General features: G+C 41.0%; 1 protein-coding gene across 1 annotated transcript in view; it reads right to left on the bottom strand.

Moving 5' to 3' along the window:
* Positions 1-3,001: 3,001 nt before the first annotated feature.
* LOC121433342 (zinc finger protein 25-like) overlaps positions 3,002-24,836 on the bottom strand; it is a 28,132-nt gene continuing 6,297 nt past the window's right edge. The window contains exons 2-5 of the mRNA XM_041631710.1: positions 21,231-21,357; positions 10,326-10,418; positions 6,701-6,810; positions 3,002-5,833 (exon numbers count right to left, since the gene is read on the bottom strand). Coding sequence (XP_041487644.1) covers positions 4,154-5,833; positions 6,701-6,810; positions 10,326-10,418; positions 21,231-21,357 — 2,010 coding nt within the window. The 3' untranslated portion in view covers positions 3,002-4,153. The remainder of the gene's footprint in view (positions 5,834-6,700; positions 6,811-10,325; positions 10,419-21,230; positions 21,358-24,836) is intronic.

Here is a 24,836-nt window from a genome sequence, read left to right as displayed (position 1 = left end):
CTATCAGTAAAGTTAGGAATGTTGGGTAAAGGTTTCCCAAAGGGGAATTTCAAATACATAAAAACTGAAGCAGCTCTCTCCAGAACACTAATTTTTGACCATGTCGTCAATCTGAGAACCCATTTACTTGCTGTTTTGACTCACTAGTTCCTAGTTGTCACAGAGAAGGGATCAGTGCCATCCAGGCTTTCATCTTTTAAATCTGTGTGTGCATATATGCACTGCACCTACATTAGTCTTCTCATTATAGGGCATAGGTGTGGTTCAGTTTTACTCTGCACCCAAATCTTTTCATATGGCATATATTGCAAATCTGCCTTCTCTTCTGGGCGGTATTTTCAGAAGGGGCGTTAATTCCTTTAACTTTAATATTTGAAGTTGCTAGTTGCCTTATTGCTTAATTTTTCTACTGTGAAGACAAATCCCTGCTAAGCACTCGAGTATCAGAAGCAGGAAGATCTGGTAAGTTTGAGGTCAGCCCGATCTACACAGTGAGACCTGAACTGGGGAGATGGCTCAGTGGTTAAGAGCACCAGATGCTCTTCTTAAGAATACAGGTGTGATTCCCGGCATCCACGTGGTACCTCACAGCCCTGTAAATCCAGTTCCAAACCATCTCATGGCCTCCCTGGGGACCAGGTCCAAGTTGGCCCACAGGCATACATATAGCTAAAACAGCTATATACATAAAATAATTTTCAAAACTTTAAAAAAATGCCTAGTATTTTTTTAAATCATCTACCTATAGATTCCAGAAGTCTTTTACTTTTTAACATTTAAATCTGCGAAATCTTGAATATTGTGCAGACCCTGGAAAATTCAGAACACAATGCAGTTTTTCAAGTAGATTGCCTTTCCCCATTTTGCTTCTTCAAATCGGGTCTTTTGTTTCTTAGGCTAATGCTAAACTCATGGACTACTTGCTTCTGCAGTACTGAGATCTCAGGGGTGCTCTAGCCCCATGTCTTAGACTTCTGGTAGTTTCTTCTACTGTCCTATGGTGCTTGCTGGTCATTAATAAATTTTGGATAGAAATGCGAATTCCTTGAGGACGCTGCTTCTCTGTGAGCTATTTCTTCATTTGTTCACTAAGTATTAGGCTGTGCAAATGCTAGTCTATATCATGCTGGAGGAAAATCTTAAACTTTGATGTTATTGTTTCCACCTCCTAATAGTTTACAGTGTTCTACTTGTCTTGGTACGGTTTTTGTACTTTTTCGTATGAGACAGCATTTCAATCATTCATGGTGGCCTGTACTTACCATGGAGCCCAGACTGACTTTCAACTTGGGAACCTACTGCCTTGGCCAACAGAGTCACTAAGAAGACAGGCATTCTTCAACCCACTTCTCCTGTGACTCCTAATGAGGACAGTGTGATTTGATTTAGGGTTCAGCTTGGAAACCCAGGATGACATCATTCATATCCTGGTCTTTCGCTTAATTACAAATACAACAACACTTATTCCTAATAGGTTACATTTAGAGGTTCACAGAGTTGCCCTCAAACCTACACACACACACGCACACACTCAGTGGAGTATGGACTCATACACAATAAATATATGTAATAAAAGATTCTCATCAGCACTTCATATTTCCAATTTTAGTTTTTGTGAAACTCATATATAACTTGAATTACATTACATCCTCTTCTCAGCTCTTTAAAGGATACTCTGCTAAACACAGAACTCAGTATCTGATTTTTATTTTTCCTTCTTTACTTAAAAGCTATTTCACTGATACTGTGCCTCTAATTTTTATGATGTTACCTACTGTGCATATTTTTCTAATTAAAATGTGTTATTTATTTCTAAATGCTTTATATATTTTATCTTTGGGTTTATTGGTTTTAATTGTATTTGCTTTAATAGAAGTCTCCTAGGCTTCTTTAAAATATTAGGTAACTTAACAATTTGAGGACACTGCTGTGCAGCTACATGGAATGTCTGCCTAATGTTTATGTTCCGAGTGTTTGATCTTCAAATTGTGACACTATTTGGGGAAGTATTTTAAACTTTAGAGTGTGTAACACAGTTGGGTAAGGTCACAAAGACAGGGTTTTGAAGAATAAATCTGATACCTTCTCTTTGTATTATGCTTCATATCTTTAAATCTGTCTATGTTCTTTGTGCTGGGGATTAGTTACACAGTGTACTTGCAGAGACATATGCCTTATTACTAAGGTAAATATACCTTCAGCTGCTATATTTATAGACAAAACTTCACATATTCTATGTGGTTATGCTAAAGCAACTCAAGGAGATAAAGCCTACTACCCAGAAAGTACAGATATTTATGTATGTATATATGGCCTTTAATAGATTAGTTTCAACTACAAAGTTGCAGTGATAACAACAAATTCATCAAAACATTGCCTAGGGGATACAGCACTTGCCTAGAATTCCTGATTGTGATTTTAATCCAATACATTACAATAGAGAACAAAACCTAAAAAATAAAATAAAAATTGCAGGTTGGGTGGTGGTGGTACATGCCTTTAATTCCAGCACCAGAAAAGCAGAGGCAGGCAGATCTCTGTGAGTTCAAGGCCAAACTGGTGTACAAAAGCTAGTTCCAGGACAGGTGCCAAATCTACAGAAAAACCCTGTCTCGAAAAACCAAAAAAAAAAAGGAAAAGGAAAAGAAAAAGAAATAAAAGTTGATTGATTGCTATTGGCAAGGAATATTATTATGTTACTTCATTTGAAAATTAACATGAAAATTACATATGCTTTGCTATACAATTTCCTAATGTAAAACAAAATTGGTATTTTTCTACTGTGTGCTCATGTCCTGTATGCATGTGTATGGGTATGTAACTATGCACATTCAGAAGCCAGAGGACACTCAAGCTACCAATCAAGATTTTGTCTCAAAACTAAACAACTATAAAAATGTGACATCAAATGAGACCTGGATAGAGGTGGGCAGTCCTTGGGCTTCCCACAGGTCAGGGAACCCTGATTGCTCTTCGAGCAGATGAGGGGGGGGGACTTGATCGGGGGAGGGGGAGGGAAATGGGAAGCGGTTGTGGGGACGAGGCAGAAATCCTTAATAAATAAATAAATTAAAACAAAACAAAAAAAAATGTGACATCAAAATGTCAAAAAAGCATCAAAATGTTCATGTCTGATGAGACATTAAAACTTGTAGACAATTTGAACTGATTTCCAAATGCCCCATGAATGTAAATATTCTAAATCAAGATAACACATGAAAACGTCTATGTGAAGACGTACAGTACAAGACTCATATACATACTGCCACTGAGCCACATTTAAACAAGTTAACGTTTAAACTTCAAATGTGCTCTCACTTTCATGTGTTAACTGATGGCTGGTGGTGTCGTACCATGGCTGAATGCCTGTTCTAGACTCCTTACATCTATGCTTTGTTGGTGAATCTTTGTAACAAACTCAGCTTGGACTACCAAAGTGTTTTCAAATTGGACTCCTCTGCTTAATCATCTCTACTGGGCTTCTGAAGCCAGATGAATTTTAAGTTCAATTCCAAAGTTTTGGTACTCTTCATATTTTTGGGGCTTTAAACACAAAGGTTGCAATAAATTCATTACCTGACATGGGGCTCTTCAAAAAGGCTTTATTGCTTTTAAGCATATGGAATGATAGCGTATGTTGCTAAGGCTAGTCTTCAATTACTGTGTGTGAATAAACCTGCAGGATGATGATCTAGACTTGAAAGCATACAGTATATAACTCACTACAATTTTTTGCTGTACCTGGCATATCACATATGAAGTTTCTAATGTAGAGGCCTGACTTCTATTTCAAAACATGTCTATTTTTATCAGTTTCATTGGGCCCCACACCTGCATAAGTTTCCAGGCGTGAATTCATGGCACTTAATGTTAGAAAGTTTTCCTCTGTTCTTTCCATCCAATGTTACTCACGTACAATATACTCAATTCAGCTGAAGAACAACACAGCCTTTCTACATGTTTTATATCAACAGGAGATATTCCCATGTATGGCTTCTTTTACAGAGAGCACTGTGGTACCAATCCTTCTACCAATCTTCACAGTTATATGTCTCACTGTGGTATGTGTTCACTGGCAGAGTTACAGCCGACTTACACTAGGAACTTCCCAGAGTTTTCACACTAATCAGATTCTTACCTGCAAGCGTTCTGATTATACATTTGGGTGAGCTTTCAGATTCGTTACACTCCTAGGCATGACATGAGGAAGAACGTCTGCATTTGATACACTTACAGGGTTTCTCCTCTGTACAAGTTCTTTCACGCACAGAGAAGAAGGATTTGCTGTGACATGTCCTGCATTATTTGCATCTAACGACTTCTCACGCGCATGAGTTCTCTGATGCCGAGTGAGTTGTTTCTTGAAGTAGTAAGCTTTCCTACATTGCTCACACGTGTAGGGCTTTTCACCTGTATGAATTCTCTGGTGCTGAGTGAGGTGTGACATCCAGGAAAAAGCTTTCCCACATTCTGCACAATGAAATGACTTCTCACTTGCATGAGTTTTCTGATGTAGAGAAAGGTATTTCTTGCAGTAGAATGCTTTCTTGCATTCTGTGCATTGATAGGGCTTCTCACCTGTATGAACTCGGTGATGCTCAATGAGCAAATACTTGTTATAGAAGGCTTTTCCGCACTGTTTACATTCATAGGGCTTCTCACCTGTATGAGTTTTCTGATGTGCTGTAAGCCCAGACTTGCTGTAGAAGGCTTTCCCACATTGCGTACATTCATAGGGCTTCTCATCAGTGTGAGTCTTCTGATGAACAGTAAGCTGTGCCTGAGAGTAAAATGCTTTCCTACAGTCTGTGCATTGGAAGAGCTTGTCACTTATGTGAGTTCTCTGATGTACAGTGAGGTGGGACTTGCAGTAAAATGCTTTTCCACATTGTTTACATTCATAAGGCTTCTCCCCAGTATGAGTTTTCTGATGCAAAGTAAGGTTAGACCTCCAGTAGAACGCTTTTCCACACTGTTTACATTCAAAGCGCCTCTCAGCAGTATGCGTCTTCAGATGATGAGTAAGCTGTTTCTTAAAGTAGAAAGCTTTGGGGCACTGTGGACACTCAAATGGCTTCTCATCTGTATGGGTCTTCTGATGTCGAGTGAGGCATGCACTGAAAGAGAAAGCTTTGCCACATTCCGTACACTCATAAGGCTTCTCACTTACATGAATTCTCTGATGCAGAGAAAGGTGTGTGTTACAGTAGAAAGATTTTCCACATTTCAAACATTCATACGGCTTCTCCCCCGTATGGCTCCTCTGGTGTCGAGTGAGTTGTGACTTATAGTAAAAAACTTTCCTACACTCCGTACATTCATGTGGCTTCTCCCCGGTATGACTTCTCTGATGCACAGTGAGATGTGACTTATAGCTGAATGATTTTCCGCATTCTGTACACTCATAAGGCTTCTCGCCGGTATGACTTCTCTGGTGTTCAGTGATTTGAGACTTGTAGTAGAAATACTTCCCACATTCCAGACATCTGTAGGGCTTCTCATCTGTATGATTGATCTGACACTGAGACTTGGTGTGGGAAGCTTTCCCACATCCTGTACTCTCGTGTGGCTTCTCAACGATAGGACTTCTCTGATGTTCAGTGAGGTGTGGCTTCCAAGAGAATGCATTTCTGCACTGTCTATGTGCACAGGGTGTCTCCTCTTTAAGTCTCTGACAGTCACTGAGAAGGGACTTATACATGAAGCTTCTTTGACACGCGTGTGTCCTCTGATCCCTCGTGTGCTGTGACTGCTGGCAGAATGTCTTCACACGTCCTTTGCCTTCGTAAGATGTGGTCCCTGGGTGGATTTTCTGTGTCACGTTCAGTTCTGCCTAGAGACAGAGGAATTACCTATACTTCATACATCCACAGAGCTTTTTCCTAGGATGTGCTTTCTAATTTTTGTTTGGAATCTTTTTTTGTGCTACACAAATAAATGTCATATATAATGATTTCTAATATTTACCGAGTTTACCAGGGATCTCTTTAATACAAAAATTCATGTGTAAATAATATTATCTTTAACAATATCACCAGTTAAATAAATTGAACAACACCACTGTCAATTTTGACTGAGATTATGGCAAATTAAGCTGATCAGGATGTCAGAATCATTTTTCCATTATCATTAAAATTATCATGTTCTTCTCCAGCTGGTAACAATCACATAAAAGAGAAAGAGACTCAACTGTGAGCTCTCTAGATCTCTGAGGTCTCTCACTGGACCTGAAGCTTCCTAGTTTGGATGGAATCATAGGCCAGCAAACCCCAGTGACCTGAATCTCTCCATCTTTATGCACTGGTTAGAGATACCTATCACCACAGCGGTCTCTATTTGTGGGTGCTGAGGATCCAAACTCAGGTTCTCACGCTTTCTGCATCAAGCATTTTACTGACTAAACAATCCCCCCAGGCCCGAGTTAATTTTTTTCATTTTTCAAATTACACACGTGTGTGTATATATGCACGCCATGGCACGCATATGGAAGTCAGAGAACAAGTTTTGGGTTTTTTTCTTCACCATCCACCACAAGGGGTGTGGGGATCAAACTCAGATGTTTAGGCTTGATGACAAGGTCCTTTACAAAGTGAGCCATCTTGTTGACCTGGGTTAAGTTCTTGAAGAAACATTCCTAATTTCCAATATTTACCTTTACATTTGAAATATGATAAAAGCTCATATTAAATATTTTACTCACTTCAACAATTTCTTCATTTGATGTCTGGCTGTTGGTGATCTCAAGTTGCCACAAAAGTTCCGTGTGATATCCTTGGTGGTTCCCAATTGGAGCAGCCACTTTATGAACACCTAAGATGACATTAAAAATAACCCCATCCATGAATAACTCTGAAATTTTCTTCATGTGACTTCTTATCCTCAAAGAAAATATAAAATAATATTGACTTTTGATAATGGTACACATTTTTGTTCTTCATGAAGAATAAAAAAATTATTTACCTCACCTTGCAAATAACACAGACTATCCCATGGGATATGCCACCTTGCCCAGGCCAATGCGATTCTTTTCACAGTTGACTAATACATCTGAAATGTGCCTCATCTTTATGATGAATCTAATGATCAGCATAATGGCTGATACCATATCTTAGTTACTGTGAGTGTGGGACTTGAGGGGCAGCCACTGTATCCTTAGTCCCATCACACATATAGCCAGAGATAAGATTCCTACGTTGTACAGCAGTTTTATTTTTCATTATCTAAAAAAATTCCATAGTGTCTGGATAATTCTATATTATCACCACCTGTGTGCATGGATTTATATATTCTCAATATTAATTCCATATTGAATGAGTACCTGGAAAAGGTATTTTTTCCCCCTATGGGATACTTCTCCATTCTGGTGACTGCTGGTTAGAAATTTTACATTTAGGAAGATAGCATTCTTTGTTGTTGTTGTTGTTAAAGCTGTTTTTGTTTGAGCTCTGGTCTCATCTACCATATTCTGATCTAGAATTTACTATATGGATGATAATCTCGAACTCCTCTCACTTTGGGGGTTTTTAGGCATGAATCACAATGCCCTGCTAAATTCTATTCTATACATATTTCTATTAAATTGTGTTCACATGAATTTCTCCAGCTCTTTCAAGATTAAAGGCCTTCTGTTAAGGTATCTGTTCCACAGGTATAAGAGAAGAAATAGTTGTCTAGGTTCAGTCTTTTATGTGTGGGAATCTACTTTTTAGAGAATTATCTTTTAAAGTCCTTTTGTTGAAACACAGATTCTTGGTAGTTTGAGAAAATGGTGGCTACCGTTGTGTGATTATACTTTTGGACCACTGTATAAGTTCAATACAGAAACTGTGCAAATGGTTTCTGCCAACAGCTTGCTCCTTTTGCTGATATAGCTCTTACAGCATTATTTGAGAGCAATTACAGTGATACATTCAGCATTACACCTTTTCTACAGAATTTCAATGCTGGTTGGGATTATTTCTTCTGTAAGAAAATCACATGTTTATATTCTCCCGTTTTCTAAAGGATGTGATGTCATTTCCTGGGAGGACACTGAATGTGTAGATAGCTTTCACTAAAAGGATATTTAGCAGCTGGCTAGATAGCTCAGCTGGAAAAATCTGCTTGTTGTTCAAGCCTGGCAATGTGGCTCCAATCCTTAGAACCTACAGAAGAGAGGAAGGAAAGAGCTCCACACAGTTGTCCTTTGACCTCTACAAACAGGCTATAATGCAAATGCCCCAGTCATACACAGCATGCCCATCCACACAAGAATAATAAGATATTTAAAGATATTGTGCGTATACTAATGGTGTTAATATAGGAACACATGAGGTCTTTAATTCTTCAATCTCCTTTTTAAAAAATTTATTTATTTGTTTATATGTGAGAGTGCACACATGCCACACCATATGTGTGGAGGTCAGAGGACAAATACATAGGCTTTTCTTCCTTCCATCAACCATACTGGTCTCACGGATTGAACTCAAGCCCCTTTATCAGCTGAGCCATCTCGCTAACCCCTCAATTTCATCACTATGTTACAGTTTTAACTGCACACACTACTTAGAATATGTGAGCAATGGAGCACAAATTTAAGATAACAATTAACAAATATCATGTTGGGTGTGGTGACGCACACCTTTAATCACAGCACTCTGAAACAAAGGCAGGCAGATCTCTGTAAGTTTAAGGCCAACTTGGTCTACGTAATAGACCATAATGTTCCAGGATAGCTAAGGCTACACAGAGAAACCCTGTCTCAAAAAACCCAAGTAAAAATAATAAATAATAAAAAGGAAACAAGAGCTGGGTGGTAATGGTGCACACCTTTAATCCCAGCACTTGGGAGGCAGAGGTAGGCGGATCTCTGTCTAGTTCGAGGCTAGCCTGGCCTACAACAGCTAGTTCCAGGACAGGCACCAAAGCTACCCAAAGAAACCCTGTCTTGAAAAAAAAAAGAAAGAAAAGAAAAGAAAACAAGAGCAGAGCTAAAAAAGTGGAGAGCAGTACCCCCACAGATTCATGTGTTTGAATGCTTGAACCATTGAACCATAGGGGTTGGCACTATTAAGAGTTGTGACCTTGTTGGAGTAGGTGTGGCCTTGTTGGAGAAAGTGTGTTACTGTGGAGGTGAGCTTTAAGGTCTTATATTCTCAAAGTATGCCCAGTGTGTACACAGTCCCCTCTGCTGTCAGCAGAATAAGACGTAGAATTCTCAGCTCCTTCTCCTACACCATGTCTGCCTGCATGTCCCCATTCTTCCCACCATGATAAGACCTCTGAACTGTAAGCCAGCCCCAATTAAACGTATTTCTTTGTAAGACCATGGTCATGGTGCCTTTTCATAGCAATAGAACTCAAAATAAGACAACAGGTTAAATTAAAAAAAAAAAAGAACAAACAGGGAAAGAAATAATGAGAAGGGAACAGAAAAACATAGGTGATAATGAATCTGGTGACAAAATAAAGAATACAAGGTTAAATAAGTATATAGGAAGAATAAAAATATAAGCACAAAATAACTGAAAAAGGAAAAAAGTAAAAACACTATGAAGTAAAGAGGTTAAAGAAGAGAGGAGAAGAACACATTTGTTTGTTTCATCTGTGTTCTCTGACAGTACTGTCTGTTAGGAGTCAATGGAGGGTGGCAGTTATTGGTGTGTTGCTAGAGTCTAATGTAAGTAAATCCTTTGTTCTCACCTTACCAGAGAGTGCTGTATGTCGGCTGACTGCTGGCCTCATCAAGGCTATGTGCCAGCAATAGGACAGCATCCATTTAAAAACTTGCATGTTTACATGTAAGGGAACCACACAACATAAACAACCAATACTAGGTGATGGGTTGATATGGCTAATTCTTTCCAGAAACTGGAAGAGTCTGGTCAGGGCTAGGTTGATGTGGGATTCCCCTCTGTATGCTGTGATTACCACTGATAATAAGAAACTGCTTTGGACCTATAGCAGGGCAGAACAGAGGTAGGCAGAGAAAACTAAACTGAATGTTGGGAGGAAGAAAGTGCAGTCAAGAGACTGCCATGTAGCTGCCACCAGGAACAGACTATTTCGGAATCTTGCCAGTAAGCCACAGCCCAGTGACAATACACAAATTAATAGAAATGGGTTAAATTAAGGTATAAGAGTTAGCCAATAAGAAGCTAGAGCTACTGGGCCAAGTAGTGATTTAATTAATACAGTTTCTGTGTGGTTATTTCAGGGCTGAGTAGCCAGGAACAAACAAGTGGCCTCCCACAACACTAGGTATGGTGGTAAAAAGCATTCAACAATGACCAATATAATGAACTCTCCTTTTGCTGGCCTCCCTAGCTGAGTCTTCATTCACTGACCTGGAAGGCTCTGGATAGAGGCTTCTGCTACACTCCATGGCCCATATCCATGCTCCAACTTGAAGATCAACTCGGGTTTGGACATGCAGTACCCTGTAAGTGAGAAACAACAAAGAAATTTTGAAAAAGTGTTAGGTTTAGCCCACAAATATAAAGCAACAGAGCTAATTTGGGTCCTGTGCTTTGATCAGTGAAATCAAAAACTTTCATTAGAGGGTCTACACTAACAGTCTTCACTGGCTAGAATGTCATACTCAATCAGCATAATGGTTTCCAAAAAAAATATAAGAAAACAGAGGTGAATAAAAAAGAAGACACAATAAATTTTTTTTTTAAAAAAATGATATCTGTGATGATTTGGAAGAAAATGGTCCTCAAAGGAAATAGCCTTGTTGTAGGAAGTGTGTCACTATGGAGACAGGCTTCAAGGACTCTTGATTGAGCTTCCCCCAGTGTGTCTGTCTGTCAACTTTCTGTTGCCTGCAAGATGTAGGACTCTCGGCTCCTCTAGCACCATGTCTGCCTGCAGGTCTTCACGCTCCCCGCCATGATGACAATGGACTGAACCTCTGAAAATGTAAGCGAGGCCCCTCAATTAAATGTTTTCCTTCTAAGAGTTGCCATGGTCATGGTGTATCTTCACAGCAACAGAAACCCTAATACTTAAAACAAATTATACAGGAGAATAATCATAAAAACAATCAGCCAAGGGACTGAAGAGATGGCTCAGTGGATAAGAATACTTGATACTGTACAGACCCAGATTCAGTTTCCAGCACCCATATCAGGTGGCAAACAACCACCTGTAACTCTAGTTCTCTATCCTCTGCAGGTATTGCATACCGTGGCATAAATACAAATGACTTTTAAAAAATGCTTTAAGTAAACTAAATTACTTGGTATGGTTACGCCAATATTTAATTCCAGCATTTGTAAGGCAGAGGCAGGCACATCACTTTGAGTTAAAGGTCAGTCTGGTCTATGTAATGAGTCCTAGGCCAGCCAGGGCCATATAGTGAAACATTTTCTCAAAAATAAACAAATTAAGTAACCCAGGCAGAGTTTTAAAAATTGAAAGTATATAAGGCTAATTTAAAATACATCCATCATCACTGAAAAGTAAATATTCCTTCCATGTTTATTCTATAGAAAATATAAGGACACCAAATAATAATTAAGAGAGACTAGGCATACATCAAAAAATGACTCAGGGTTATAATCATACAGGAAAAATAGAAGAAAGCCAAGAGTTGTATATTCAATAACACACACTGGAGGTACTGCCATGCATTTTAGCTGTTACCATATTCACCAGCATTACAATGACTTCAAAGCTACACATGGGCACAGCATCCAAACCTCAGATACAGTAACCCTAATGAACAAAGAGAGGCACAGAAAAACCAACAGAGCACACAAAATAATTAGAACCTATGGTCATGTGTGATTCATACTAGGAATGCAGCACTCACCATATGGAAATCTGAAACCCTCATATCCGTGCACTAAATAATATATAGCTGTATTTCTAGATATAGTGGCATCTGCCATTAATCCCACAAGTCAGGAGTCAGGGCAAACTGATTTCTGGGAGTTCCAGGGCAGCCAGATTTGTATAGTGAGACCCTGTCTCCAAAAAAGACCACTATTATCACAACAAAAACAGTCATATGAATACAATGGATGCATAAAAGGTATTTTTATCTTCATGGGAAAAAACCTCAATAAACTATGATTATATGTAAGAAATCCGCAGCCCAAGCCTAGGGGAGTGGGGCAAGCCTGAGATGGTTTGCTCCAGGAACACAGCAGGATATGCTGTTTCACCACCCTTTAGCCTACTAATGAAGACATATGCACTTGATAAGTAAAGAAACAACAGTCAAAGGAGAAAGCGGACTGGAAAGGCGAGGCTATCTACAGATGATGCTATAAGGAGAAAACCGTAGACTCTAAACAGAGGACAATGGATGGCATAACATGTGACAAACCAGAAGTCAAGCATCAAACTTCACACCTTCTCTGTGCATCAAGAACAAATCTGCAGGGACCAGAGAGATGGCTCAGTGGTTAAGAGCACTGGCTGCTCTTCCAAAGGTCCTGAGTTCAATTCCCAGCAATCACAGGGTAGCTCAAAGCCATCTGTAATGAGATCGGGTGCCCTCTTCTGGCCTGCAGGCATATATGCAGACAGAATACTGTAAATAAATAAATCCTGAAAAAAAAGGAGCGGGGCAATGGTGGCACATGCCTTTAATCCCGGCACCTGGGAGGCAGAGACAGGCAGATCTCTGTGAGGACAGCCTGCTCTACAGATCAAGTTCCAAGACTGTCTCCATAACTACTGAGAAATCCTGTCTCAAAAACAAAAAACAAAGGACAAATTTGTTGAGAAATTCAGAACAATCCCCTTAAAAATGGCCAGGCATGGTAGTGTATTTATGCATTTAATCCCAGCATTTAGGAGCCAGAGGAAGCCACATTTCTAGGAGCTTAAGACCAACCTGGTCTATATATCAAGTTCCAGACCAACCAAGTGCAATCCTGTCTAAAACAAACAAAAACAGAAAGCAAACAAACAAAAAAAAAAAAAAAGAAAAGATTCAGTATTGGGGCTGGAGACATGTTTTAGTGGTTAAGAGAACTTACTGATCTTTCAGAGGCTGTGAGTTCAAGTCCCAGCAACTGCACAATGGCACACAACCATTGATAATTATAGTTTTGGAGGATCCAACACCCACTTTTGGCCTCCCAGGGTATCAGGCTTTTATGTGGTACATAGATACACATGCATACAAAACTCATACACATTAAGTCAATTTTAAAAATAGATTTTATTCAAGATGGTGACAGCTGCCAGCACCTGTGGGACCAAGGAACAGCTCTAAGGAGCCTGAGAGACCCCTGGAGGCTCTGAGGGAAGGCGCATAGCAGAGGACTCTGAAGAGCCCACACTATATCCTGATGGGAAGAAGCTGTCTTAAAGTGGTCTCATAAAACTGGAAGGGAAGGATGGTGGAGCAGAGGTACATGAGAAACTATGGTGAGACCAGAGATACAGCTGTGATGGGATGGGAATGGGGTGGGATTTTTTGCGGCCCAGCAGACGAAGACAGTGTAGTTGCTGAGTAGGGCTCATCCCCAGCCCACCACTGCAGGGACTGGGGAGCACTGCCGAGGAGTGCTGGCAGGCTGTGCTCTGACCTCGCTGCCCAGCCACACAATTGCCTTGACTGAGCAATGAAAGGATGTCCAAGACACAGAATGGTTCATTTTCTGGATTGAGCCTCCTCAAAAGACCTCTATAGTCTGTGCTGCCAAGATTCTACATGTAATTTTCAGAAAAATAAATACAAATAAATAAACATTATAAGTATTGAACCTTTAAAAAGTTTAAAAGTTTTCTTCCAGATTTGTTTCATGTGTATGAGGACTTGGCAGCACAGACTTTGGAGGTCTTTCTAGGAGCCTGCATGTTTGTATATGCACCAAGTGCATGTCTGGTACCTATAGAGATCAGAAGGGGGCATCAGATACCTGGGAACTGGAGTCAGAGATGGCTGTAAGCCTATAAGCCACTATGTGGATGCTGGAAAACCAAACCTGAATCCTTCTTTTGTTTTGTTTTTCAAGACAGGGTTTCTCTGTAGCTTTAGAGCCTGTCTTGGAACTAGTTCTTGTAGACCAGGCTGGCCTTGAACTCACAGAAATCCACTTGCCTCTGCCTCCCAAGTGCTGGGATTAAAGGTGTGTGCCGCCACCACCTGGCCCAAATTGAATCCTGGGTGAGAGCAACACATGTTTTTAACGGCTGAGCCATCTCTCCAAACACTCAGCACACAGAAGGCACAAGAAGGCATGGCAGGAGGCAGAGGAAGGTAAATTTCTTGAGTTTGAGGCTGCTCTGGTCTACAGAGTTCCAGGACACCTGGGTCTAAACAGAGAAATCTTGTGTCAGAAAGCAAACAAAGACTATATGGCTCAGTGGTTTAGAGCAGAGGACTCAAGTTCAGTTTGTCACATCCACACGGCAGCTCACAACCATATATAACTCTAGTTCCCGGGCATCTGATGCCCTTTTCTGACCCCGCAGGCTCCTGCACTCAGGCGCGCGCACGCGCGCGCACACACACACACACACATCAATGAAACAAATCGATGATCTAAGCATAAAATCCTACATATTCACTGTTATCCTCTAGATCCAAAATATCCTCCAAAGACCAGAAGCTCAATTCTTCAGCACCAGTCTGCGGTGGTGTTAGCAGATAGCAGACAGAACCCAGCGAGAGGACGTGTGTGAGGTCATTTCCCCAACGATGTCAGCATCCCTTCTGTCCTTCCTGACTGCACTGTGGCAAATGGCATTGTAGCGCCACATCTTCTCTGCTATGGTGCCTCTTTCACCACAGGCTCAAAGTAACACAGCCTATGGTATGAACGAGATACCCCATAGTCTCAGGCATTGGAACACTTTGTTCCTAGTGGGCGGCACGACTTAGTGAAAGATAGAAGGGTCCTTGATAAAAGAAGGATGTCACCAGGGAAGGGTTCTGGAAATTGACAGACTTGTCATTCCCAGGTTGCTTGTTCTCTACTTCCCATTTGTGGGTGGAGATAGCTCTCAGCTGTTGTTGCTACCATGTCTGCTTTCTGCCATGCTTCCCCAGCAGGATAGTAATAGTCTCTCAGCCCTCTGGAACCATAAATCCCCAATAAACCCTTACTTCTAGATGCTGCCTTGGTCATGACATTTTAACACAGCAGCAGAAACATAACCAAGACACCAAGGAATAACTGACTGAAACCTTTGAATACCACAAGCCAACAAAACTCTTCCCTCCTGATAAGCTATTTACTTGCAATCCTGTTGAGAAATGTGGATATCTACCAGTTGCAGAAAGGTATGGAACAGACCTTCTTTCTCACCATATGCAGAAATCACTTAAAACTGGATCACAGTTTAAATATGAGACCTGAAACTACAAAGTTGTTAGCATACACAGAAAACACTTAGGGGTTCTATTACTCTAAAGAGACACCATGACCATGGGAACTCTTATAAAGGAAAACATTAAATTGAGGTGGCAGCTCATAGCTTCAGAGGTTTAGTCCACTATCATTTTCATGAGGAGCAGGGAGGCTGGCTGTATGGCGGTGACCTACAGTGAAGGAACACTGTCAATCAGTTCCAAACTGGGAAAATGGCCTGAAGAGACATTTTCCAAACACCAGTAGTCCACAAAAACATAAATAGCTGGTCACCACTCCTAGACAGGAGAGCATCAATCACAGCCACAAGGGGGTGCTGCTTCTCTCATCTCAGCGTGGTCACCTAAGATGGACAATAACAAAAGCTGAAAAAGCCGCCAAAAGGATGGTACTAACACAACCTAGTACAGCTACTATGAAATACAGTCCAACACAGCCTCAGAAAAACTAAACAGAACTTCAGCATGATGCTACGTCTGCACCGCTGGGTGAACAGTCAAGAGACACGAGCGCTATGCAGAGAAATCTGTAGCTCCCTGCGTGTTTCGATGTCATTCACAAAAACCAAGTTAAGGGTCCATCGACAGAGGAGGGTGGAGGACTGTGGCCCATAGACTCCCACAGCTCTGCTGAAATGAATAAAAATTCCTCTAGTGACATAGACACCGCTGGAGGGTGTTATGGAGTCTACTGTGTTGCTATTTTCTCTGAGCTTAAAGCCAATCAGCTGTGGTGACCTGTAGCAGAAACTGGCAGCGCTGTGGGACAATGGTCTTGTACACTTGTATTAATAAAATGCTGATTGGCCAGTAGCATTTTGGCAAAAAGTGTAGGTGGGGCAACCAGGCAGGAAATAGAGGCGGGGTGACAAGATGACAAGAACAGGAGAATTCTGGGAAGAGAGAGACTCAGTCTGCGGTCATAACCCAGACACAGAGGAAGCAAGATGAGAATGTCTCACTGATTAAAGGTACCAAGCCACGTGGCTAACACAAGACAAAAATTATGGGTTAATGTAGGATGTAAGACTTAATAAGAAGCCCGAGATATTAGGCCAACCAGTTTATGATTAATGGAAACCTCTCTGTGTTTCTTTGGGACTGAACGGCAGCAGGTCCAGGTAGAACAAAAACCTTTGTCAACCCACTGGCCGACGATCATGGCAACAGAGATCTCTGGGTCTAGGATGGTGATAATATAATTCCATTCAGGACTGGCTTTTAGCCAACTATGTAGCACGAGTAGGTATAAACTGAGTATGAGTGGGACTTTTTGGTGGTACAATTGACTGAATACCCTTATTCTCTAAGAATCCCATTAATTCCACTTATTCTCCATGCTGGAATCAATGGAATCTTTCTTTGGGCTTATCTAGTCACTTCACAGTGGTGAATAGATGTTTCTTTATTGTAGTGGAAATCTAATAGAGTCATTGTTAATTAGGGTAAACATTAGAATAGAATAGTTGTCCTCACTGTATCTAGGGTAAACATCAGAATAGAATAGTTGTTTGTTGGAGGTATTTAGACCTTGGGAAAAATCACTGTAGAAAACTGTTGGGGGATATTAGATCACACTGTGAACCCCAATTTGCTGATTAAAATTAACCTTGATTTTGCTCTGATTAAGTAAAATTAACTATTGTGGAATAATCCTTTTATTTTTATACACTGTGAATATTTGTCACTTGGATTGGTGACTTGGAAAGCTGACTGGCCAGTAGCCAGGCAGGAAGAATAGGCAGGACAATCAAACTATTGACACTGGGGAACAGGGCGGAGTCAAAGGAATCACCAGCCAAATGGAGAGGAAACAAGACATGCCAGAGAGATGAATGCCACAAACCTGAGGGTGGCACACCCTGAATAGAAATGGGTTCATTTAAATTGTAAGAGCTAGTTAGTAATAACCCTGAGCTACTGATCAAGCTTTTTTTTTTTTTATATTATTTTTCGAGACAGGGTTTCTCCATAGCTTTTTGGTTCCTGTTCTGGAACTAGCTCTTGTAGTCCAGGCTGGCCTCGAACTCACAGAGGTCCACCTGCCTCTGCCTTCCGAGTGCTGGGATTAAAGGCGCAATCCTTTAATCCACCACCCGGCCTGGTCAAGCATTTATAATTAAGACTCTGAATGGTTATTTGGGAGCAGGTGGTTGTGAAAGGAAAATTCCGCCTACAATTACCCTTGGGTCAGGAGGCTGAGTTAGCAACCAGTTGACAGAAAATAATCATAGAGCATCAAAGGGCATCCAGGAGAGACAGACAGACATGGGAAATAGGTGGGATTCTGAGTGGCACATTTTTCTGGTTAGGCAAAGCAGAAGCACAGGTCTTTTGGAAATGCCCAGCAAGGAGAGGTTAGCTTTTTGCTATTCAACCTCTCTTAGCTTGCAGGTTTTTACCCCAGCCTTTGAATCTTAATTCTTATTTATAAACAGAAAAATAGATTTAGTTAAAGCTATGTTTTTCGAGGCAGCAAGGGCCAGTGCCTTCAGGAACAGAATTCCCTACAGGCCACGGCTAGAGAAACAGGCCGGTAATTGCTGAGTTGCAATTGCTGGCTGAAACAGCAGTAGGTTAGAGTGCAGCCACTGTGCTGAAGTTAAAACAACAGAAAATGGTGATTGTTTACTGTGACTTAGAGTTATTTTTCTGAAGGAGCTTTACAGCCTTTGTATGGCTTTAGTCACAAGACAGTCCTGACACACTTGGAATTCTTGCATTATTGGGTATGGCAAATAGTATACAATGATGTTGTTAGGAGGCGCTTGTTGGTTCCCAGCAGCTCAGCCCCAAAATAATCACAGAAACTATATTATTTAAAACACTGCTTGGCCCATTAGCTCTAGCTTCTTACTGGCTAACTCTTACTTCTTAATTTAACCCATTTCTATTAATCTGTGTATTGTCACATGGCTGTGGCTTACTAGGTAAAGTTCCATCTGGTGTCTCTCTCTGGCAGGGGCTACATGGCTTCTCCCTGACTCCACCCTTCTTTCTCCCAGCATTCAATTTAGTTTTCCCCACCTAGCTCTATTCCCCTATAGCTCTACTATAGGCCCAAAGCAGTTCTTTTATTAACCAATGATATTCACAGCATACAGAGGGGAATCCCACATCACTTTCCCTTATCTGTTTAAATGAAAAAGGTTTTAACTTTAACATAGTAAAATTACATATAATACAACAGGTATCAAGCAAGAATTACACTTACAATATTGATATTTACTTTATCCTTTATCATAACTAAGGAAAAACTATAATTATAAATTCTTCAACTCCATCAAAGACTCCAGAAGGATATAATATTGCCTAAGTAAACAGGAAGTATATTGTAAACAACTTCCAAAACTCTAGAAATGAAAAAGACATCTCACTGCCTGTACAGTCACCCAAAGTTCTTCTGTACCGTTGGGGCATCCATCTTCAGCCTTCTGACCCACAGTATCCAGCAGACATTTCCATGAAGCAGGACATTTCAAAGATAGTTCTACCTATCTTGACAGTTTGTCAGTCACTTTCTTCTGTGCCCTGCAAAATGTCCTGCAGACTCTTTCATGAAACAGGAACTCTAAAGGACGGTCTCACCTTTAAGCAAGTTCAGCAGTCATTTCTCTGTGGGCCCTGCATGTTCAGTTTATCAAGCAGTCCAGGAAAGAGCAGTTTCTTGACCAAATGGCTAACAAACTTCATAAGGAGCCTCTTCAATGCCTATCTTCCTCTTAAAGTAGACTGGTGCTACCAGGAGCAGATGTGTCTCATAATCATGAAAAGTCCTAAGTTATTAAAACATTTTAAATACTGTATTCTGAAAGTCTTTGAAAAATTTGAAGAATCCCTATTCACCTGAAATACATCTCTATACATCTAGAAAAATCTAACTGACAAGCTTGACTATTATAGATAATTATCTATTAACTTATATTTTTGTTTGTTGGTTTGTTTTTCGAGACAGGGTTTCTCTGTGGTTTTGGAGCCTGTCCTGTAACTAGCTCTTGTAGACCAGGCTGGTCTCGAACTCACAGAGATCCACTTGCCTCTGCCTCCCGAGTGCTAGGATTAAAGGCGTGCGCCACTACCACCTGGCTTAACTTATATTTCTTAACTATACACTACATTTTAAATAAGACATATAACAGAATTGACCTTAAATTTGTATCAATAAACCAAGATCCATACCAATGCAAATTATTCATATCTATATCATATTCCCCTTTATATGTAAACAAACATTTATAAACAATATTTGGGAATATGGGCGTAGTTTTCTCCAAACTACTTCCTGCTGTTTATTGGATAAAGTAATTTTTTGAGAGGTGTTCAAGGTGATCTTTCAGGGGGTCTTGGTTCATCAAACCATATTAGTCTAGAATGATTCCACACCTGGAATGTCTTGCATTATTGGGTATGGCAAAGGGTATACAATGAGAACTAAAGTTGCAGGGGTGTGATGTTCTCCTTCACAAAATACATAGATTAGATCAGAGGCTTTGGTCCTGCATGAGGACCCTGATTTACCCCCCAAAACTTTTGTGTTACCATCAGTAAATATGCTTCCACATGGCTGTTATAGGTTCAGTCCATCAACACTGGATATCCCTGCTGCCACAGAGCCTGATTATATTTTGAAGTGGCCCTCTTTCTTTGATCATCCCGCATAACTCAGAACATCAACACTTTATTTCTTCCCAGGAAAGTCAAAGGCAAAATCCAAACATGTCATAAAACATCCCACCACCAACAAAAACAGAAAACACCTGACAGTTCTCATCTTATTTGCAAGCTAAGGCTACCCACCCTGCAGCAGCAGAGAAAACACAGCAATTATTAGTGTGGAAAAGTTACAGGGAAGAGAGGAATGGAGAGAAGACAGTATTTACTGAAAGGCACAAGGAAGTGATGAGTAACATTCCCCCCACCCCAAGGTATGGTTTCTCTGTAGTCCCGGCTGTCACGGATCATTCTGTAGACCAGGCTGGCCTTGAACTCAGAGATCCATCTGCCTTTGTCTTCTGAGTGCTGAGCTTAAAGGGATGCACACACCACCACTTAGTTGATGAGTAACAGAACGGAACTAAATACATGGTTCATGGCAATTAGTTGAACATTTTAAAATTCCTGTGAGAGAGATGTTAAATATTCCCAGTACAGACAAGCAATGCCTGAGCTACCCAATACTCAGCTGCATCTGATCATTAAATTTTATTAAATTTTAAGCGTCACATCATTAATATATAACTGCGTAAGTTCTCCGTAAATATATGCTACTAGTACATGTTAGTTTAATGTATAATATACAATTAGAATTAAAAGTCAGCAATAATCCTAGCTGGGCAGAGCTGGCAAATGCCTTTAATCCCAGTTTGTAGTGATTTGAATAGGTATGGCCCCCACAGACTCATGTGTTTCAATGCTGGGCCCACAGAAAGAGGCAACAGGAGATGTGGCCTCGTTAGAGGAAGTGTGTCATTGTGGAGGTGGGCTTTGAGGTTTCCTATGCCCAAGCTACAGCCAGTGTGTGATACAGTCTCCTGCTGCTGCCTGCAGATCAAGATGTAGAACTCTCAGCTCCTTCTCCAGCCTGGAAGTCAGCCCTGATTAAATGACAGTGTCATGGTGTCTCTTCACAGCAAACACAGCCCGTAAGAGGCAGAGGCGTGTGGATCTCTGAATTTAAGGCCAGTCTGTTCTACAAAGTAAGTTCCAGGATAGCCAAGACTAAACAGAGAAAAAGAAAGGAAGTAAGGAAGGAAGGAGGGAGGGAGAGAGGGAGAGAGGGATGGAGGGAGGGCAGGAATGGAAGGAGGGAGGGAGGGAGGGAGGGAGGGAGGGAGAGAGGGAGGAAGTGTCAGCAATAATTCCTATAATTAGCAACCAAGAATTTAATGGGTGCAGAGTTACAGGACAGACTCACCCAAGAACATGAGGCTGCTGTAGTTCTCGAGCATCACGTCCCTGTAGAGTGTCCTCTGAGCAGCATCAAGATCCTGCCACTCATCCCAGGTGAAGTCCAAAGAGATGTCCTCAAACGATACAGAATCCTGTAATGATACGTTTCTTTTTAAACCCCAAGCACTCGGTTTTGGAAACATAAAATGAGGAGCTCAAAATGGTTTCCACTAACACTTGAGAGATGTGGAATCATAGAAGGCCTCAAAGGCAAACTGTAAAGATTAAGTTGGCATGTGCGTGTTCTTTGTTTTTGGTTTTAAATAGCTTAACTGAGGGGGAAAAAAAAACAAAACCTGTTCGCTAAGGATGTACTATCTTATAGAAGGTATTGCTTAATTTGTATCATGGAAGAAAAATTAATACAAACATCTTACCTGTGTTAATGCAGGGATTCAAGAATTTATTTAAAGAGCTTTCTATACAGTTATACTATAAACAAAATTTAATGCCCTGTCTGAAGTTACTGAAGTCTCTAGGCCCATTAAATCTGCCCGTTCATTGAGTGTCTCCGCTCAGGTGACTTGAAGGAAGACAGGCTAACACCCCCATCCCAACCCAAGCTCTGAAATAAAGGGATCCGGACACATGCAACTACTCTTGGATCCTAGAAAAACAAATGGCTTTAAGCAGGCATGTAACCACTTCCATGGGCTGAAATCCCCAGGAGTAATGCAGAAAGGAACTTCCTGTTCTCTCAGTGCAGCTGTGAGACTGGTATTCATGCCTTTAATACCAGTACTGTACTTGGGGAAGGCAGAAGCAGATGTTTCTCTGTGAGTCCTAGGTCGACATGGTCTACAAAGAGAGACTGTCTGAAAGGACAGGAGTGTGGCTAAAGGCAAACCCTCAGACTCTGTTGTAAAGAATATTACATTCTGTAGCACTGCTCTCCGGCTTGGTCAGAGAAGCTTGTTCACAGGAGGCAATAGCTATAAACCTTGAGACTTTTAACTGGTCAGCTGAGAATACGTGACTGTTGGCTGCTCAGCAGTACTGGGAAACGCTGTCTTCCAGAAATGGCAGGGCCATTGCTCCTAGGAACTCACACCTGCAGTGCCTACCTGCACATCCACAGCCATCATGGATGCAGGACAGGCAGCAAGGCCTCACCTTTCTCGGTGGAGCTCTGGGCAGTTACTAGATGCTGGAGGAGGAGCTGTCATATTTCTCATTGGTGTGGAAACCAGGAAGGCCCTTGCTTAAGTAAATAAACCTAAGTTATGCAAAAAAAGTCCTAGTAAAATGGAGTGGACATAGACACACACACACACATTAACACACCACCAAAAAAAAAAAAAAAGAAACCAAGCAAAAAACATAAAAGTACTTAGGGAGATTTGTTGTGAAGAGACAACTGGGTAAATGTGCTAAAGTATATCATATGCCTGTGTGAAATAATTTTTAAAGGGGAAGAATATAAAATTAGTACAGCTATTTTATAAAGGAATAGGTTATTTCTTAAAAAAAAATAAATAAACAAGGATGGACCGCAGCAATTAAAAGCACTGTCTGCTCTTGCAGGGGACCAGGGTTCCATTCACAGCACCCATAGGGCAGCTCACAACTGTCTGTAACGCTAGCCCAGGGGATCCGATGTCATTTTCTGGCCTCTAAGGCCACCAGGTACTCACATGGTGCACAGACACACATTCGAGCAAAACATACATAAAAAATAATTATTTTTAAAATAAAAATTATATCTCAGCAAGCTTGATGTCTTGAGTTCAATTCCCAGAACCTGTATGAAAGTAGCAGAGAATGGAGTCTACAAAAGTTTCCTCTGACCCCAACCTGTCTCCTATGGCACAGCCACACAAACACATCATGTACAGAGAAATACACACACACACACAAATAATAATAATAGTATTATATAGTCATTGTTTTGAGGATGTATTTGTCCTAGTTAATGTCGGCTGGCAGCCTCTGATGGAGTCTCAACTCCGAAGCTGTCCAGATCAAATTGGTCTATGGCCATGTCTGTGAGGAATTGTCATGATTGTTGATTGATGTAGGAACGTCCCAGCCCACTGTGGGCAGTGCTACCTCTGGGAAGGTGATCTGGGGTTGTGTTGACAGCTTAGTTGAGTGTGAGCCAAAGAACAAGCCAGCAAGCAGCTTACTGCATGGCTTCTGCTTCAAGTTTCTGTCCTGCATTCCCTCAGTGATAGACCATGACCTGGAAATACAAGCTGAAATAAACCCCTTCATCCACAAACTGTTTTGGTTATAATGTTTGTCACAGCAACAGAATGGAACTAGAACAGCATTCCAAAGAATGAATTGGAATGTTGACTATATTAGTATTCAATCACAAGCAGATGGTCATTTTCAAATGATTCTTAGATGAAGAGTATAGAAGGACATTTCTCACAAGTGCAGGTCACCCAGCTGCTCTCCTAAGAGGCTGCACATCCCATCTTAGGCTACCATTGACCCAAGGACTGATACTCATGAGGCAGAGACATGGCCGCTTTGGGCACCTAGTAGTTCTAGTTTCCTAGTTCTAGACAGTTTTAATACCTGAGATCCGGAAGACATCAGCTGGGATAAGGACACATCACCCTTGTAAAATCAGCAAAAGTTAAGTTAAAAACAAACACTCCCTGCTAAGGTGCATGTGCCTAGGTGAGACAAGAGAGGCACCAAGATTGGTAACACAGGGGCAGGAAAGAATCTTCACAGATTACTTGTGTGAAATGTTCACAAACAGAATTTAATCCCTCCAAACATATTGCTCAGAATTCAGAGGAAAGTAACAAACAGAACACTGTTTGAAATATACCATAAAGAACAAAACGTTAACCACAGTGTGGGAAGGGAAAGTCACATGGGAATGTTTATAGGGTGATGGAATTTTAGTAATTTGCTGGCAGGCCGAGGAGGGTGCTCATCCTGAATCTGCATCTCCCTGACGACACTAGACAGGAGGCTGCTTTGGGCACTGACCTTCGAGTAGTGGAGTGCACTAGGAAATGTGTCAGGAACAGGGCAATGCCTTTTCTTACCCCTTCCTCTCCTTCTTTGATGGGTTTCAGACACCTCTGCCCCTCCACCTCCTTTAAAGGATCCTCAGAAACCAGTCTCATTGTGAGCAGTAGTGGGGAATAACTTTCCTCTGATCCCTGCAGCAGCCTGAGGTGTTCTTTTTGAAGACTGCCACTCAGGTAAAGTCAGAATTCTTTTTTAAAGTTATATTTATTTTTTTTTATTACTTTTAACTATGGAGCACACGTACAGGTGTCCACAGAAGCCAGAAGAATTGGATCCCCATGAAGCTGAAGTTACAGGTAATTGTGAGCCACCTGATATGGGTGCTGGCAATCAAACCTGAGTCCTCTGGAAGAATAGTATGTGCTCTTAAATACTGAGTCATTTCTCCAGTCTGATAAGCCAGAATTCTTAACTTTGCTACAGAAAAAAAAAATCACTCAGAAGAAGTCAATGTGGAACAGAGTTGGAATTTATCAATGCAACACCCTTAAGTTTCTCTGGAGCAATGATAGACAGACAGACAGACAGACAGACAGGATTTTGAGAACTAGTGACCTTGCATTTCCAAGGATCT

Source organism: Microtus oregoni, unplaced genomic scaffold, assembly GCF_018167655.1.
Source record: "Microtus oregoni isolate MIOR12 unplaced genomic scaffold, Mior012 000038F_ref0000394, whole genome shotgun sequence".
NCBI classification, from domain to species: domain Eukaryota; kingdom Metazoa; phylum Chordata; class Mammalia; order Rodentia; family Cricetidae; genus Microtus; species Microtus oregoni.
Note: the sequence above shows the minus strand (reverse complement) of the source record. Positions and strands in the feature narration are given on the sequence as shown.